Source organism: Dipodomys merriami, unplaced genomic scaffold (genome assembly GCF_024711535.1).
Source record: "Dipodomys merriami isolate MVZ:Mamm:240054 unplaced genomic scaffold, mDipMer1.0.p SCAF_17, whole genome shotgun sequence".
NCBI lineage: Eukaryota > Metazoa > Chordata > Mammalia > Rodentia > Heteromyidae > Dipodomys > Dipodomys merriami.
Window position 1 is genome coordinate 14,310,001 of NW_027203048.1, and position 17,984 is coordinate 14,327,984.

Here is a 17,984-nt window from a genome sequence, read left to right on the forward strand (position 1 = left end):
CAGTGAATGCAGATTTATAATACCAGATTTATAAACAAAATGTAACATTGCTCTTATGGAGTTTGGTTAACATGATGTACAAACTTTCTCAACAAGAGATGTGTAATGACATTGAACATGCTCTCTGAGTTGTAAGTGAAAACCACATAGAAAATCCATTTCTGTTGATAAATTCCCTATATTTACACGCAAGGCAAAGGTTTATTCATGTACTAGTGTTTGGTGGAATATCTCAAATCCTTTGCAGTTGGTCTTGGGAATGTCTCTGTTTGAATGACCTGGATTTTGTTCTTTGCAGCTTGGGGTATGGTTCTCTCTAGGCTGTGCTTACTTGGCCTTGGAAGACTATGATGGCTCAGCAAAGGCATTTCAGCGCTGTGTAACCCTGGAACCTGATGTAAGTCTGCCTTGCTGACTTTCCTACTTAAGCTCCTCCATATTTCTTAAGTGTTAGGTAGTCTGAACACAATTCCTCTGTGGTGGAGGGAAGTATATTTGGTGGAAGGTCATACCACTCAAGATACAAAGTTTATAAATTTGGAAATAAGGGTTTTTTTTAAATTACAGTAGCTATAATTTGGTTTAGAAAATAACTCGACAAAGTAACTTTTACTTAAAAATGTATATTGATAAATAACAGCAAAGTGTCATGTATATTTTACCATTTCAGAAATTTTTGGGGTGTTGAGAGGTGAAAGAGGTGACATCCATCAAGATGTGTTGAATTATAATCCCTTTGTACAACTATTTAAAGATAATAACAATAAAATTTTTTAAAAAGGTTTTGGGGGCTGGGAAGGTGGTTCAGTGGTAGAGTGCTTGCCTCACATTCATGAGGCCCTGGGTTCAATTCCTCAGCACCATATACACAGAAAAAGCTGGAAGTGGCGCTTAAGAGGTAGAGGGTTAGCCTTGAGCTGAAGAACTGAGGGACAGCGCCCAGGCCCAGAGTTCAAGCCCCACAACCGACCAAAAAAAAAAGGCTTTGGCCATTACTCTTATAATCTTAGGTACACAGTGGCAAAAATCAGAATAATCCTGATTTAAAGTCAATATCTTTTATTTTTGGTTCTATTTCGATTAACTTTTCCTGAGGGGGAGGGTGTTATGAATGCAGTTATTATCCTGCTTTTAAAAAAAAATTTATGAAAAAAGATCTCACTGTATAGTCTAGACTGGCTTTGAACTCATAATCCTCTGGCTTTGCCTCTCAGGTACTGGGATTATAGGTGTATGCCACCATGCCTGGCTTTTAATTCTTTTTTATTGTATCCTCCACATGATGAATACTATGTTGTTGAGTTTCTGGATTTTCTTGTCTTCTTTTATTAAAGAAGATTGCATTTTATTTTGGCATTCAGTTAATTTACTTGTGGATTATCTTGCTTTAGAATTCTCCTTTTTCTAAAGTATAACCTTTCTGGGATTTAATCTAATGCTGTGTGTTAAATAAGAGCTTTTCCCTACAGAACTTGTCCAATCTACTTGTGTCACCTCCAGAATTCTCAGTCAACTCACAACCCTTTTGTGGTTGTTCTTTCTGGGACCTCAGAAAATTTTACTTTGCATGTGTAGAGCATTCCACCAAGGAGACTAGAGGATGCTTGCTGAGATTTCTAGAGCCTGTTCTCAAAGCATATCTCTCTCCCATAGTATTTTGCCCTGAAAAGTGTAACTGCATTTTCAGCCTTCATCTCAGTAAGATTTCCTGTGCATTGTTTGCTTTCTAACCTCCCTGTATTGCAGCCCTGAATGTGCCTCTAAGGCAGAGGACTAGGTGTATACTGAGACACCTTCGTTCTTCCCTTCGCTCTGGAATGGGACACCTGTGCTGCCTGTTACTTGCTCTATATTGTCCAATGCGTAGTTTTCTTGTGGCAAGAAGACTGGGTCAGTGCCTAAAGGAGGAAGTCTAATACCACTTAAGAAGTAAATCCTATATATGGAGTTTAAGAACTATGCATGGTTTACAAAATGTTTAACAAAGAAAAAATGTAATTCATATTGTTCTTACTGGAGACAACACTGCTCTAAATCTTTTATTATTTTCACTAAGTAGAGGAATTGGTAGAGAAGTATGTTTGGTTGATAACATACTTAGAATACTGGAGAATTCATAATCTCCTGTCTGATGGAAAAATGGCAAAGCCTCTAGTATAGGACGACCAGTGTTCTGTTGCTTTAGATTTGTAACAAATCTCTCTATACTATATAAATTATATTGTAAAATTTTCAACTAGTAAATAAAATTAAAATTCCAAGTCAATGCTACTTAGAGCACTGGTTGACTACTTTTTTGACCTTTCTATAAGTTTCAAAAGGTAAGTTGAATTTAATTTCTTATTTTTATCTTGAAATATACTTCACTAAAATTGTCATTTTTAAGAACACATATCAGATTAGTTTCAGCAATTCTTTTCCTAACTGGGTTCTCTATCATTTCAGAACGCAGAGGCTTGGAATAATTTATCAACCTCCTATATCAGATTAAAACAAAAGTAAGTGCATCAGACAAATGTACTTCCAAGATAAAGGAGTGAGATTTTTCTCTATTTCACTATTTTCTAAATAGTGAAACATTGTATCTTCTCTTTCTTTTCCTTTCTTTGAGGAGAAGAGGCTTCTGAATTTCAAGTACAGTTTATTTTTGAAAACATTTGATATGTAATAAAATAAGAAATATTATAATTATATATTATATATAATTTAATTATAATTATATAATATATAACTAATATATAATTATATATAATATATTATCTGCCATATATCATATATAATTATATGGCATATAATTATATATTGTTATATATTATATAATTATGTGAATATAATATATAACTATATAATGTATTATATGTAATATAATTTTATTATATAAATATAATGTATATATAAGTATAAAATAAGAAATATTACTGCTGAAAATATTTACTGCTAAAGGTTTGCATCCTAAATTTCATTACAGTGATACCTCTAATTGGTTAATTCAATTGATAGACTTCCTAGTAATTGATTGCTTTGTACTAGATATAATTGAAAATTATAAGTAAATAGGAAGTAGTCTTTTTAGGAAATGTAGGTTGAAGAAGTAGAATAATGTGCCACAGTTTTAAAAATTGATTCGCAGTATAGACTACATGTGGTCAATGTGAAGGACAAATAGAAAGGGGGCTGTAATAATAGTTGAACACTTATTTGTCACACCCTTCTGAGCATCTCAGGAGAGAGAAGATTCAGAGGTAAACCAGAAACAGTGTTAGGGGGGATAGATTTGTTGACCTGGAGTCCATTGGAAGGTTGAGTAGAAGGACAGAGGAGAGCCTTTTGGACAAGGGAAATGATGTGAGCAAACACAGAATGGTAGAAATGGAATGCTTTTAGGCGTTGGAAGCAGAATAGTCCAGCCATAGAGCAGTGGGAGTTGTGTGGTGAGAGTGGGCTGGTAAGATAGCTGGGGTGCACTTCCCTACTCACTAACGCCTTGAGAGCATCCTTCCTGCAAGCAATAGGAAGCCAGAGACTTTGGTGGGGGTAATTTTATGAAGAAAGAAGCTATTTGGAAGATTTATCTGGTAACAGTGTATGACATAGACTAGAGAGGAAAGTGGAAGCTGGGAAATGAGTTAGCAGACAGCTGTTGTAACAGTCCAGCCTTGAGAGAACTTTCTAGAAAGGAAAAAAAAAAAAAGGACAGATGCCAAGCTGTATAGAAAGGAGACAACCACGATGGGATGGCCAAATGGGCCTGTGACTGGCTAGGAAAAGTGAAGGGAAAGGAACAGAAAAGAGTTGCTATTGTCAGAGTTTCAATAAATTAAAAGATGGTTATAATGCTCGATAGGAAATGTACTTGTTATCTTACTTATGTAACTGTAACCCCTCTGTACAGTGTTCTTACAATAAAAAAATTTTTTTTAAGATGTTTACATTTTTTTTTTTTTTTTGGTCCATCGTGGGGCTTGAACTCTGGGCCTGGGCGCTGTCCCTGTGTTCTTCAGCTCAAGGCCAGCTCTCTACCTGCTTGAGCCACAGAACCACTTCCAGTTTTCTAGTGGTTTATTGGGGATAAGAGTCTCATGGACTTTCCTGCCCAGGCTGGCTTTGAACTGTGGTCCTCAGACCTCAGCATCCTGAGTAGCTAGGATTACAGGCATGAGCCACCGGCGCCCAGCTTTATATTTCACTTTTATTTGGTCATATTTTAAAATTTTTACTTAATTTTCTGGCAATACCCTGTAATCTAATACATTGAAGTCATGAAATGCTTCCTCCATTCCTGGATGACAGTCTACGAGAAGTGCTGTTTGATCTGCCATTTTCTTCAGAAGACATTCCTCTCAGAGACTTCTTTGGTTGTAAGCAGTGGCAGGGGAAATGCCTGGCAGAGTTGTAGAGTGCTCTCAGTGCTTCTTCCTAGTGACCCAGATAAAGCACCATAGGGTCTTCTACCTGGTCTTCTAGCTCGATAATCTTAGCTATTCTGTATGGACATTTCTTGCATAGTGTTCCTTGGCCTCTTGTTAACCCTTGCTTTCCTTTCTACAGCTGCATTCATGTCTGTATAAAAGTAGGATACAAGACCAGAAGTAGATTATTAACATTACTCTGTGTGTGTGTGTGTGTGTGTGTGTGTGTGTGTGTGTGTGTGTGTGTGTGTGTGTGTGTGTGTGTGTGTGTGTGTGTGTGTGTGTGTGTGTGTGTGTGTGTGTGTGTGTGTGTGTGTGTGTGTGTGTGTGTGTGTGTGTGTGTGTGTGTGTGTGTGTGTGTGTGTGTGTGTGTGTGTGTGTGTGTGTGTGTGCCTGTACTGGGGTTTGAACTCAGGGACAGGGTATTGTTTCTGTCTTAGATTTTTCACTCAAACCTGGTGCTCTACCACTTGAGTTACAGCATCACTTCCTGCTTTTTGGTGGTTAATTGGAGATAAGTCTCATAAACTGTTTTGCCTAGGCTATCTTTGAACTGGGATCCTCAGATTACAACCTCCTGATTAGGATTACAGGGATGAGCCATGGGCACCCGGCTTCTCCTTTTATTTTTTTTAAGAAGGGATCCTTTTATGTGTTTTTTACTTAGGGTTGGTCAGTAGGTGGGGTACTCTCTTTTTCTGCCAGATGTATATCTGAATCTTATCTCATTCTTTCCTCTGTTTCCTCACTGTTCTTCTGTTTATTAATCTGAAATTCCTCAATATTCTCTTCTAGTTCACAAGTTTTTTCTTTGACATTCTGCAGCCTAGTTTTAGTCCCCTGTTGATTTTATTTTGTTTTGATGTTTCTTATAATTCTGAAATGTCCAGTTGGTTCTTAGTCACATCTCCATGATCTTTCATTTCTACCTGGTTTTATTTCTACCTGGTTTTATTTCACAAGCTCTTACTCTTTTAAAATGTAAATTATTTCTTTTGTCTCTTTCAGTATTTGTTATAAACAAATTTGTTTAAATATTTGATAGGTGGTTTTTTTGGGGGGTATGGTAGTGGGGCCTGAACTCTGGGCCTGGGTGCTGTCCCTCAGCTCTTCAGCTCAAGGCTAGCGCTCTACCACTTGAGCCACAGCGCCACTTCTGGCTTTTTTCTTTTTGCTTATGTGGTGCTGAGGAATCGAACCCAGAGCCTCATGCATGCAAGGCAAGCACTCTACCACTGAGCCACCTTCCCAGCCCCATATAGTTTCTTTTCTTTTCTTTTTTTTCTTTTTGAGACAGAATCTCACTGTGTAGCTCAGGCTGACCTGATATTCCTTCCTCAAGCCTCCCAAGTGCTGGGATTATAGGAATGTACCCACACTTGCCACAGATTGTTATAGTTTTGTTTATGTCTTGCTTGGTAATTTTGTACACTGTTGTTTCTAGTGTAGCTTTTCCCCACAGGTGGTAGAATTTTGTTTTGTAGTTTGGTTTAGAGTATGAAGAACTTTTTGTTTTGTTTTTGACCTCACCCATAATCTCTTGACTACTTTCATGTCCCTATTTTTTTGTCTTGCAGGTTTGCACTTATGCTAACTAGGCTACTTTGGGTTTGGGCCTTCTCCTGGGGATGGTGAGACGGGCCCCTAGTTATAAAATAATGTCCTGTTACCAATAAATAGGTTAGGAAAGGAATATTTCTGTAGGTATGCTATGTATGCTAAAGGGTCTGTCGGATTTTATAGGAAAGTTTGAGCTGGTTAGGGTTATGTGGGCCTCTGGTTCTGTTTATTGACAAGGATGATGGACCGATGGTTCACATTAGCATGCTAAACACTTAGCTATGTTGTATTCTAATTTTTAAAAAAAGTTCGTTTTAAAAATTTGATCTTCATTAGAGTCAAAGCTTTCAGAACGCTACAAGAAGCTCTCAAGTGTAACTATGAACACTGGCAGATCTGGGAGAACTACATCCTCACCAGCACGGATGTCGGGGAATTTTCAGAAGCCATCAAAGCTTATCACCGGCTGTTGGATTTACGAGACAAATACAAAGATGTTCAGGTAGGATATTCACGTTTTCTTGTTTCGGCTTGTGTTTTATATTAATACTTGATTATATAATACAAATTGTTTCCTTAAGTATTACATGTGTCTTGTTAAACACATCATCTGTGGAGAGACTTACTTTCTCTAGTCAAATGGTCTGTTATTCACAGGTTCAATTTCAGTGTGGTAACACAGTCATAAACAATGTCACTGCAAACCAGCCATAAAAACTTGGACTTACGGTTTACGAACATATGGTCAGCTTAGAGGAACTAACTAGAATGTTCTTTGCATAAGTTATGTCTTCAGGTAACTCAGTATATGACGTATAGCTGGAACAAATTCTATGCTTATTTATTCACTCTTTTAACAAGCATTTATTGCATGAACAACATAAAGGATGGATAACATTTTCTGGTCAATGTTTAAGAGGTGCTCCTCTTTCCAGAGAAATGACATTATGTTTTCAAAAATTATAGGACATTTGCAGCTGCTGTGTTTGTTAACAGGTTAAGCAAGACCTTTTGTATTTTCATGACCAAAGACAGCGTACAAACATAGGGCATGGTGGGAGTATATAGGTTATGAAGTCAGAGGGCTAGAAAAATTGAATACTTCAACATTTGTGATCATCACAATGTTATTTAAAATGATGTATTTGGAATTGCAAGAAAACGGAAATAAATAAACGTGATAATAATACTTCCATTGTCATACCTCCGTTATCTGTCCAAGTTGCTCTAAAATTCAGCTTATTTCAGCCCTGTCTTAGAGCCCTAGCCCTACCATCTTGCAAGGACAGCTATATAATTGACCAAGCCATCCTTAAGGTTGGGTTCTATGCAATTCCCTGGAAAGACATGTAACTTCAAGTACAACTCACTTGGGGGAGCTACATTAACTTTTTCAATTATTCTTCCGTTCTTCTTCCTTGTCTTTTGCTTTCTTTGTAATATTACTTATTGAGCACCCATTGTAGAAGGAAGGGATTTCACTATGTATAGATGGCTTAAAAGGTAAATAGAATCTGGGAGTATGGCTCAGTGGTAGAGTTCTTGTCCAGTACTATGAGGTTTTGGGTTTGATTCCCCCATCTGAAGGAAGGAAGGAAAGAAGGAAGGAAGGCAGGCAGGCAGGCAGGAAGGAAGGAAGGAAGGAAGGAAAGAAGGAAGGAAGGAAGGAAGGAAGGAAATGTAAATGGAGACAGGACAGAGTTTTGCATCTTACAAGAGATAGGTGCTCTAGCAGATCAGTGTGCATAGCCCCTAGAAATCTAGTATTTGTCCTGTTCATACGGCTACATATTCTTTCTCCTCTACTCTTTGCCCCTTGGCCCAGGACATCTGGAGGCTCAAAACAGATCCTAGTACACTCACTGAGAATACTACTTATCTTTTGTGTATGTCAGCTGTTATATTTAAGAGCTTTCTTTACTAAGAAAGCTTTCTGAAACTTATTCCTAATAATCTCAGGGAGAATGTGAATTATTTACTTTGGCATTATATTCCATGTTTGTACTTGAAATCCATTATGTTTTTTCCTCATTTAGACATCATTATATGCTCAGTTATGGCACTCTTTAGAGCCACAAACTATCAGAGGAAGAAGGTACTTTGTTCCCATGGAATTCTTCTGGCTGGGCTAAGTAAGTGTGTAGGTCAAATGAGAAGGAAGTCTAAAACTCCCTCCTTCCTGATGGGAAACTCTGGGTTTACTTGTCACCCTGGTTGGTTTTACTGCTGGCTCCTTGGCTATCCTATCTCTTCCTTCATAGTCTTGGAATTGGCTTCCTTAACTCAGATGTCACGAATCTGCTCTTTGAGTTCTAATTCATCTGCTCTTTGTGGTGTCAATGGAGTTTCCTCTTTAAATCTGTATTTTAGACCGCAGAATTCCTTTGTATTCACTGAGAATAACAATTGACACCCAAGATTGGCTTTTTGGATCATGAAAAATTCTGATCATCCTTTCATGTGTGTCTTGAATAGGAATTAGTTCTATTTTAAGATCCCAGATGGCTAGTCTAGGCCCCTGTCCCCCCTGCAAGAGATGGACTTGTGTGGGTTACAGCGTAATGCATTGGAGGAAGGGGCTTTCCTGTCTTCTCTATGTCATGTTCTCTGCTTCCCAAGGCACAGAAAGCAAGTCTCAGTGGACACAGTGAAGTAATAGTAACTCACAGCTACTGAGGGCTGCTCTGTGTCCAATACTGTGGTAAGCCCTTTGTATGTGTTAGCTCAGTTAATTTCCACCACAGTGATGTGGGATAGACTTATACTGCTAATAAGCTGTAGCTTATATGATGTATATCTCCCTGCCTATTAATTCCATATCTTAAGGGCACTAATGGTATCATGCACAATAACTATTTACAGTTTATTTCATAAAGGTGTTTCTTCCACATCATAGTTATGAAATTACCAAGGTGATGCTACTTTTAGTTACCATAAATGCCTCAAATATGCCAAATCTTCTTGCTAACTATGCCTTAGAGGCAAATATAAACATGTGAAATAATCACTTTCCTAAAGATGCTGACCTAGAGAACTGGGAATGTGGCTTAGTGGTAGAGTGGTTGCCTAGCATGCATGAAACCCTGGATTCAATTCCTCTGTACCACATAAACAGAAAAGGCTGGAAATGGCACTGTGGCTCAAGTGGCAGAGTGCTAAAGAGCAAGTGGTAGAGAGCAAAAGAAGCTCAGGACAGTGCCCAGGCCCTGAGTTCAAGCAAAAGGAGGATGTTCACCTAGAATAAAATAGATTGTCTAGGAGGTGGCACTGTAACTCAAGCGCTAGAGCATTTGCCTTGAGCTGAAGAGCTGAGGGACAGCGCCCAGGCCCAGAGTTCAAGCCCCAGGACCGACCAAAAAAAAAAAAAAATAGATTTTCTGGATTGTTCCTTTCCTTTGTAATTTCCATAGCTGAACAGGTATTAGGGAAATTAAAATTTCCCTTTTCTCACCCTATTCCCAGCTTAGGAGTCTCATTCTCTCTCAGAATGAAAGAATTTCTTGCTAATGTTTAGGCATTGTATTTGAATATCTGCTAATGTATGGGGAGCTGTAACATTTGGAATAATTTTATTGATAGTAATAGTGGTATCAGCGGAGGCAACACTGGCAAAAATATGCTGAGAGGGGCTGGGAATGTGACTTAGTGGTAGCATGCTTGCCTAGCATACATGAAGCCCTGCGTTTGATTCCTCCTTGCCACATAAGCAGAAAAACCCGGAAGTGGTGCTGTGGCTCAAGTGGTAGAATGCTAGCCTTGTGCAAAAGAAGCTGAGGGACTGTGCCCAGGCCTTGAGTTCAAGTTCCAGGACTGGCAAAAAAAAAAAAAAAAGCTGAGAAGTTATTTGATCCTAAATATAATACTTTCAGTTATCAATTTGACATATTATATACCAAACTAAATGCATTTGAATGATAAGAACACTTGCCTAGAAATATTTCAGGCGTCTTCCCCAAGGATGATTGAAAGGACCCAAAATGCATGGTAATGTCTTAGAGCATTTTTTTCAGTAAAGGGGACCAAAAACAAAACAAAACAAAACAAAACAAAAACCCCACCAAAACAGAATTTGAGTTGCCTTGATTTAGCCATTATCTTAAAGGGCTATTTCAAACATATTTTAGTAGTCATATTTATTCCTAGCTCCTTACTCCTGTAATCACAGGGTATTTTAAAATTACAGCCAAATCATTCTGTTTCCCATTAAAAGTTTTCTAATTTTGTACCTGACTAAATAAAATTTGTTTGCTATATAAAACTATTAGAATTATTTAAACTCGTAGCCAGCTAATACTTTAATTTCTTTTTCCTGTCATCCTTCCTTTGTTTCACAGTTTCAGAATGAGATATTCTTTTCTTTTCATAATAGGATCTCAGATCTGAGTGTGAACATTTATGTATATGTATGTATGTATGTATGTATGTATGTATGTATGTATTTATGTGCTGGTACTGGGGCTTGAACTCAGGGCCTGGACACTGTCTCAGCATTTTCATATAAGGCTGGCACTATACCCTTGAGCTACAGCTCCACTTTAGGCTTTTCTTCTTTTTTAGTTAATTGGAGATAAGAATTTCATAGACATTCCTGCCTGAGCTGGCAGGATCTGGCAAGATCTGCCTGAGGCGGATCTCAGCCTCCTGAGTAGCTAGAATTACAGGTGTAAGCAGTCTGTGTCTGGATGAGTATGAACATTTAGATGTATTTGCAATGTGAGTTTGTGGAAGTTAGATAGGGCAAATCAATGAATGATGACAATTGGATACTTGATTCCTTTCTGTAGCCCTATTCTGTGCACCCAAGACCAAGAACAGTCCTCTTCTTGGGCATATTGCATGAAAACGCACACTTTGAGAAGCACAGCATACTTCACAGATGTTAGATGTTAGAGTTGTCAGCTCAGTTTTCACATCTGGACTTATTAGGAAACTGTTACTGAGAACATAACCAATAGATAACCACTGACTTGCTTAGGTAAGCTGATCTCTGTAGCACCTTAACAGAGAACTCTTGGGTACTTAGATTTAGGAATAGTGTGATGAGATCACCAGCCCTGTGTCAGAATCCTGAAGGCCTTGTCCAGAAGGCATGATAGAGCCTCTGGCAAGTCGGGCCAAGAGATTAGATGGTCACTGATACACGGTCCCCATGGATCAGGAGACTCGGGCATACCCAGCTTCCCAGCACATTGTCTGTCATCATGCTTTGTGACAGCTAGTCTGCGTGCACCAGGACAAGTGATACAGTGCTGGGGATATTTTTATCTTGAGTGAAGAATTTTTACTTAATTTGACTCTATGTGTTTGGCAACAGTTGTCTGCAAAAATCTCTGATATTCTTACCTTTGACACAATCTGACCCCATTCTATTTTAATTCGCTTTAAAATTCCTTTTATTCCTTTTCTACTTCTTTATAGATGTGGATTATTGTGATTATATTTGTTCTCTTGTGGGCATATGTGAATGTATGATTTCATTCTCATTTTAATACAGACAGGAATTAAATTAGAAAAAAATTACTTTTTTTGGTAGCAAGAGCATGAGCATATTTACTTCTGTATTATCATTAATCTTTTTTTCCTCTGTGTCCTAATTTTAGCTAGTAAAACCTAGGAATGCTTTCTGTGAAGCTCTTCTGGATATTCATGTCTACTTTTGTATGTCTCGTGTTCATGAACCTTAAGTACTTGTTCAGTGTTGCAGGTTTCTACTATTAGAAATACTGCCATGAATCTGCTTCTAGACAGATCTTCTTCACATATATATAGCCATGTGTAATTCCTCAGGGAAGAGTCTAATTTTTTTTAATTATAAAGGTAATTTTTATTGTTATTATAATCTACTGACGGGTTATAGTTACATAAGTCAGGTAGAGTACATTTCTTTTTCAACAAGGTCAATGTCACCCTAATGCTAATTTCTTAGTTATAAAATGATTTGGTATGAATAATGTATGCAGTTTTAAAAATACTATTCCAGTATCAATTTTCTGGTTTTGATAAATGCATTATAGTTGTATTAATTATCCTCTGGGAAAGTTGTCTAAAATACACTCAAGTACTTTCTGTACTATTTTGCAGACTATTCTGAGTCTAACATTTCAAAATTAAGCTGTTAAAATTAAAAAAAAAAAAAAAGAGTCTCATAGACTTTCCTGCACAGGCTGGCTTTGAACCATGATCCTCAGATCTCAGCTTTCTAAATAGGATTACAGGTGTAACCACCAGCACCTAGCTAGGTACACAGATCTTAAATGTTAGCTTTGTGTATCTTGATTGTTACATATTCATATGTATTCATGTATATTTGGTAGTGGTCTCTGTCTGTATCTCCATGTGGTATGTTCTTTGGGATCAGGAGAAGGCTTATTTAATCTAAAGCCCTTTCCAAACTGTAAAAGGATTTTTGTTTGTTTGATTGATTGGTTAGTTGATTGGACTTGTTTTTCTGAAGGAAAAATACTAATCTCTCTCTCTCTTCTCTCTTTCCCCTTCTCTCTCTCTCAACTGAGGTTTGAGGAAGCTGAGGGTAAGGGTTATCAGACAAGGAAACAGCAATTTACTTAGAGAGCTCTAAGCAGGGGAGGTGGAAAGTTACTTTTTTCCTGGCCTGGAGCCCTCCTGGAAGTTTTTGTGACTGGACCCAGGGCAACCCTATCCTTCCTGCTATGAGGACCTCCAGGATGTGAGGGCCACAGCTTTGAGCATTCAGCCAAAGTTTGATGAGATTTAACTAAGCACTGTAAGGTTAGTGTTAGTATGCTTTTCCCTTTGTGGAGATTTTTCAGCTTTTATGTTAGACTTGCTGCTTCTTTAGATGAGAGGCCCTTAACTCTTCAAGGGTCAGTGTTGGTTCTTTTTTTTTGTGAGAATACCATACAGAGGAGTTACAATTTCATGGGCAAGATAACGGGTACATTTTTTATCAAGCATTGTTGCCTCCTCTTTGTTTCCCCTTCCCATCCCTTCCCATACTCCTCCCCACCCGATCCTCTCCCCCAATCCCCCACCAAAGTTCGTTTTTTGACATAACAGAAAAAAATTATATTAAGTGAAGTAAGTTAGGCCCAAAGAAACATAGGTCCCATGGTTTCCCTTATTTGTAATAACTAGTATATATGTCTGAGTCAAGCAGAAAAGGTCAGATAAGTTGTTAGGGGAGTGAACCCTAAGGTAAGTATTCAAATGTTTTTTTTTCCTTTCATGCAATTGTTTCAGTGTTGGTTCTTCATAGTCATTCTCTACTTGCTGAATTCTCTAAGCACAATCTGTGATAAAGATGAGAAATAAAAGAATAAAACAAAGGTTCTATTTCACCTAAATAAATTAGAATGTGGAACCAGCTTTACAATTTCGGTGTGGGGGGGGAGGGGGGTATAATTGGGTGGGGGGAGGGGGGTAAAATTGGGTGGGGGGAGGGGGGAGACGGGGAAGGGAAGTGAAGGGTAAACAAAGGAGGAGGCTGCAATGCTTGGTAAGAAATGTATGCATTATCCTGCCCATGTAATTGTTGCCCCTCTGTACAGTATGTTCTCAAATAAAATAAAATACAATTAAAAAAAAAAAAAAGAAAAAAAAAATAAATTAGAATGTGGGTAAGGAGTTGTTACCTGGACTTGGTGGCATGTTATTGGTTTGAGTAGGGTATAAGGGACTATGGGGACTTGTATACTAATTAAGACAAAATTTCCTACTTGTCACATACAAGGGATCCTCAATAAAATTACCAGCAGATTTCTCATCAGAAACTCTGGAAGCCATAAAGCAATAGGCTCATATTGTGCTAAAGCCTCACAAAATACAATGCTGTATTTGGCAAAAAAACAAAAAACAAAAAACAACAGCACTTTGAGACACTGAGACATTAACATATTCTTAGGTAAAGAAAAGCCAAAGAAATTTGTAGCCACAAATATATTCTGCAAGTAATGCTCAGGGAAGGTGGATATAAGCAGCCCATGCCTGAAAAGTCCTAACCACTCACTCTGTAGACTTGAGACCTAGAGGATTGCAGTTAGAGCAACCCTGAGACAAAAGTTTGCAAGACCCCTCATCTCAACTAATAAAAAGTTGGTCACACTAGCTCTCATCTGTCATGCTAGCTATACAGGAATCATAAATAGAAAAATCACGGTCCAGGCCAGCAGTGACAAGTAGGGAAACCCTATTTAAAAAATAACAAAAATTGCCAGGTGCTGGTGGCCCATGCCTGTATCTTTGCTACTTAGGAGGCTGAGATCTCAGTATTGCAGGTTGAAGCCAGTCCTGGCAGGAAAGTCCCTAAGTCTCTAATGTCCAATTAACTACAATGTCTAGGCCCTGAGTTCATGCTCCATGACCAGTACAAAAACACACAAAGCACAATAGGGCTGGGGGTCCTGGCTCAAGTGGCAGATCACTTGCTTACCTGGTGTAAGGTTCTGAATTTCAAACCCTAGTACTGACTAACAAGCTCTTCCCACCAAAAGAAAAAAAAATCACAGGAAAGATTTTCAATGAACTTACAGTTTAAAGAACTAGAAAAAGAAGAACAAATTAAACCCAAAATTAGTAGAAGGAAAATAATAAAGATTAGAGCAGGGATACGTGAAAAAGAGAATAGAAAAACAATAGGGAAAATCAGTGAAACTGAGAGTTGGTTCTTTGAAATACAATTGACAATCATTAGATAGATGAAGTAACATTCACATTACTAAAATAAGAAATGAAAATGGGGACATTATTATTGTTCTTCAGAAATAAATAGAATTGTAAAAGCGTTCTATGAGCAGTTGTGTACCAATAAATCAGATAACCTAGGTCATATGGACAAAGTCATAGAAACTCAAAACCTAAAAAGACACAAGAGGAAAATAGGAATAGGTTTATAATTAGAAAGGAGATCGAATGAGTAACTATAATTATCCCAACAAAAGAAAGGCTGGATCCAATGGCTTTATTGGTGAATTCGACCAAACATTAAAAAAAAAACTTGATATCAAAGCCAAAGATACTAAAGGAAAGAAAACTATATACTCAAATCCCTTAATGAGCATTGGTATAAAAGCCCTTAACAAAACATTAACAAATCTGATTTGGCAGCTTATTGGAAGTATTACACACTATATCCAAGTGACATTTATATTTGCAGTATGAGGATAGTTCAACATATGAGAATTAACATAATACACCACATTAACAAAATGAAGTAAAAACCCCACACATGATCATCTCAGTTGAAGCAGAAAACGCAGTAACTCTTCCTAATAAAAACATCCAATGAACTAGGAACAAAAGGAAACTACCTTAACATAATAAGAGCAGCATTTGAAGCAAACCCACAGTGACTGTAATTATCAGTGATAAAAGACTGAAAGCTTTTTTCTTAACATTAAGGATGCCTTCATTCATTATTTAACACTATACTAGAAGGTCTAGCAAGAGCATTTGGTCAAGAAAAACAAGTAAATGGGAAAAAATTGAAAGAGAAGAACTAAAATTAACTGTTTGGCAATATTATGATCTTACATGCATAAAATAAAAAAATCCACAAATAGCTGGTAGACAAAATAACTGAATTCTGCAGGGTAGCAGAATACAAAGTCAACACATAAAAAGTTAAGTTGTATTTCTATACACTCACAATAACCAAAAAGGAAGTTTTGAAAACATTTCTATTTACAATAGCATCAGATGGTAACCAAGGAAGTAAAAGGCCTGTACAGTGACAACTGCAGGACACTGCTGAGAGAAATTAAAGATGATACAGGTAAATGCAAATATTCCATGCTCATGGATTGAAGGCTTAACATTATTATGTTACCAGTATTTTACAAGTGAGCTACAGAATTTGGTGCCACCTCTATCAAAACCCCAATGCCGTTTTTGCAGAAATAGAAAACTCTTTAAGTTCATGTGGAATCTCAAAGAATTTTAGGTAGTCAAAACAATCTTGAAAAATAAGAACTAAGCTGAACAACTTAACTTTCTTGATTTCAAAGCCTACTAGAAAGTTATAGTAATCAATACAGTGATGCTAGCATAGACACACGTGTGGTAGATTAGATAGAGAACCCAAGAATAAACCCTTGCATATATGATCAAATGATTCTAAGGGCCAAAACCATTCATTGGGCAAAGGAAATCGTTTCAACAAGTTGTGCTGGTGTCCACAGGCAAAAAAATTAAGGGAAACCCTTACCTAACACCTTATATAACTTTAGCTCCGAGTGGCTGGGAAGGTGGCTCAGTGGTAGAATGCTTGCCTTGCGTGCATGAGGCTCTGGTTTCGATTCCTCAGTACCACATAAGCAGAAAAAGCCAGAAGTGGTGCTATGGCTCAAGTGGTAGAGCTCTAGCCTTGAGCTGAAGTGCTGAGGGACAGTGCCCAGGTCCAGAGTTCAGGCACTACGACCGAAAAAAAAAAATTAGCTTCAAATGGGTCAAAGACTCAAATGTCAGAGCTAAAATTATAGAACACTTAGAAGCTTAGAAGAAACTATAGGGCAAAGACTTGATAATATCAGATTTCATAGCAATTTCTTTCTATGGTATCAACCATACAGGCAAAAAAAGAAAATACAGACAAACTAGATTTTCCCAAAATTAAAATTTTTGTGCATCAAAACATACTATCAACAATAAACAGGCAAATCAAAATAAAGGGGGAGAGAGTATTTACAAGTCATATCTGATAAGGGATTAATATCTAGGTTGCATAGACAATTCCTTAAGGCCCAACTCCCCCCCCCAAAAAAAAAATCAAACCAACTGGGCACCTGTGTTTCACACCTGTAATCTTAGCTACTCAGGAGGTTGAGATCTGAGGATTTTTTCTCCAGGCCTGCCCAAGCAGGAAAGTCCAGGAGACTCTTATCTCTAATTAAATACCAAAAAGCAGGAACTGGAACTGTGGCTCAAGTGATAGAGCACTAGCCTTGAACACAAAAGCCCAAGGACAGTGGCCAGGCCCTGAGTTCAAGCCCCAGAACTGGCATCAAAAAACCCCAAAAACTGAACTAGTTAAAAAATGGGCAAAGGACTTGATCAGATATTTCTCCAAAGTAAAACAATAAGCAAATGAAAAGATGCTCAATGTCACCAATCATTAGGGAAATGAAAATGAAAACTATGAGATATACCTCATATCCATCAGCATTACTGTTTATTAAGAAAGCTAACAACAGCAAAGCAACCAGAAAATTACAAGTATTGGCAAGTATGTGGAGAAAACACTGGAACCCTTGTATATGTTAGTGGGACTATAAAATGATATAGCCACTATGGAAAGTGATACGGTGACTCCTCAAATAGCTGAAAAAAGAAGCTCTGGGAAAATACTAGAAGAATTTAAAGCAGCAGCTCAAAACAGATACATCCATGTCCATGGCAGCATTACTCACAGTAAGTTAAGCAGGGGAGCAGTCCAGGCTGGATGGTTCATTGGTAGATGAACGGATAAGCAAAATGTGGTATATCCCTGCAATGGAATGTTCCAGCCTTACAAAGGAAGTTCTGGCATGCTGCAACATGGATGAACCTTGACATTATACTGTGAAACAGGCACGACACAAAGATTAGTCTGTATGATTCCACTTACGAAATTTTTTTTCTTTTTTGCCAGTCTTGGGGCTCGAACTCTGGGCCTTGGGCACAGTCCCTGAGCTCCTTTTGCTCAAGGCTAGTACTCTACCACTTGAGGCACAGAGCCACTTCCCGCTTTTTTATGTGGTAATGAGGAATTGAACCCAGGGCTTCATGCATGCTAGGTAAGCACTCTACCACTAAGCCACCTTCCCAGCCCTGTATGGTTCCACTTAAAGAGCTAACTAGAAGTCAAAAGCAGAGACTCAGAAAAGAATGATGTTGAGTTGAGGAGAAGAGGAATGGGGAGTTAGTGCGTAGTGGGTAGAGAGTCAGTTTTACAGTATGCAAAGAGGCATGGCAATGGCGATGGTGACACAGTATTATCAATATATTTAACACTACTGGACTGGTAACAGTGATTAAGATAGTAAATGATGTGCTACATGCATT

The 17,984-nt window shown here is 37.9% G+C and overlaps 1 protein-coding gene across 2 annotated transcripts in view; it reads left to right on the forward strand.

Annotated features, from left to right (window-relative positions):
- Positions 1-17,984, forward strand: part of Ttc27 (tetratricopeptide repeat domain 27) — a 134,179-nt gene that overhangs the window by 96,296 nt on the left and 19,899 nt on the right. For both annotated transcript variants that reach the window (XM_070025340.1, XM_070025341.1), the window contains 3 exons: positions 299-397; positions 2,446-2,498; positions 6,306-6,471. In XM_070025340.1, coding sequence (XP_069881441.1) covers positions 299-397; positions 2,446-2,498; positions 6,306-6,471 — 318 coding nt within the window. The remainder of the gene's footprint in view (positions 1-298; positions 398-2,445; positions 2,499-6,305; positions 6,472-17,984) is intronic.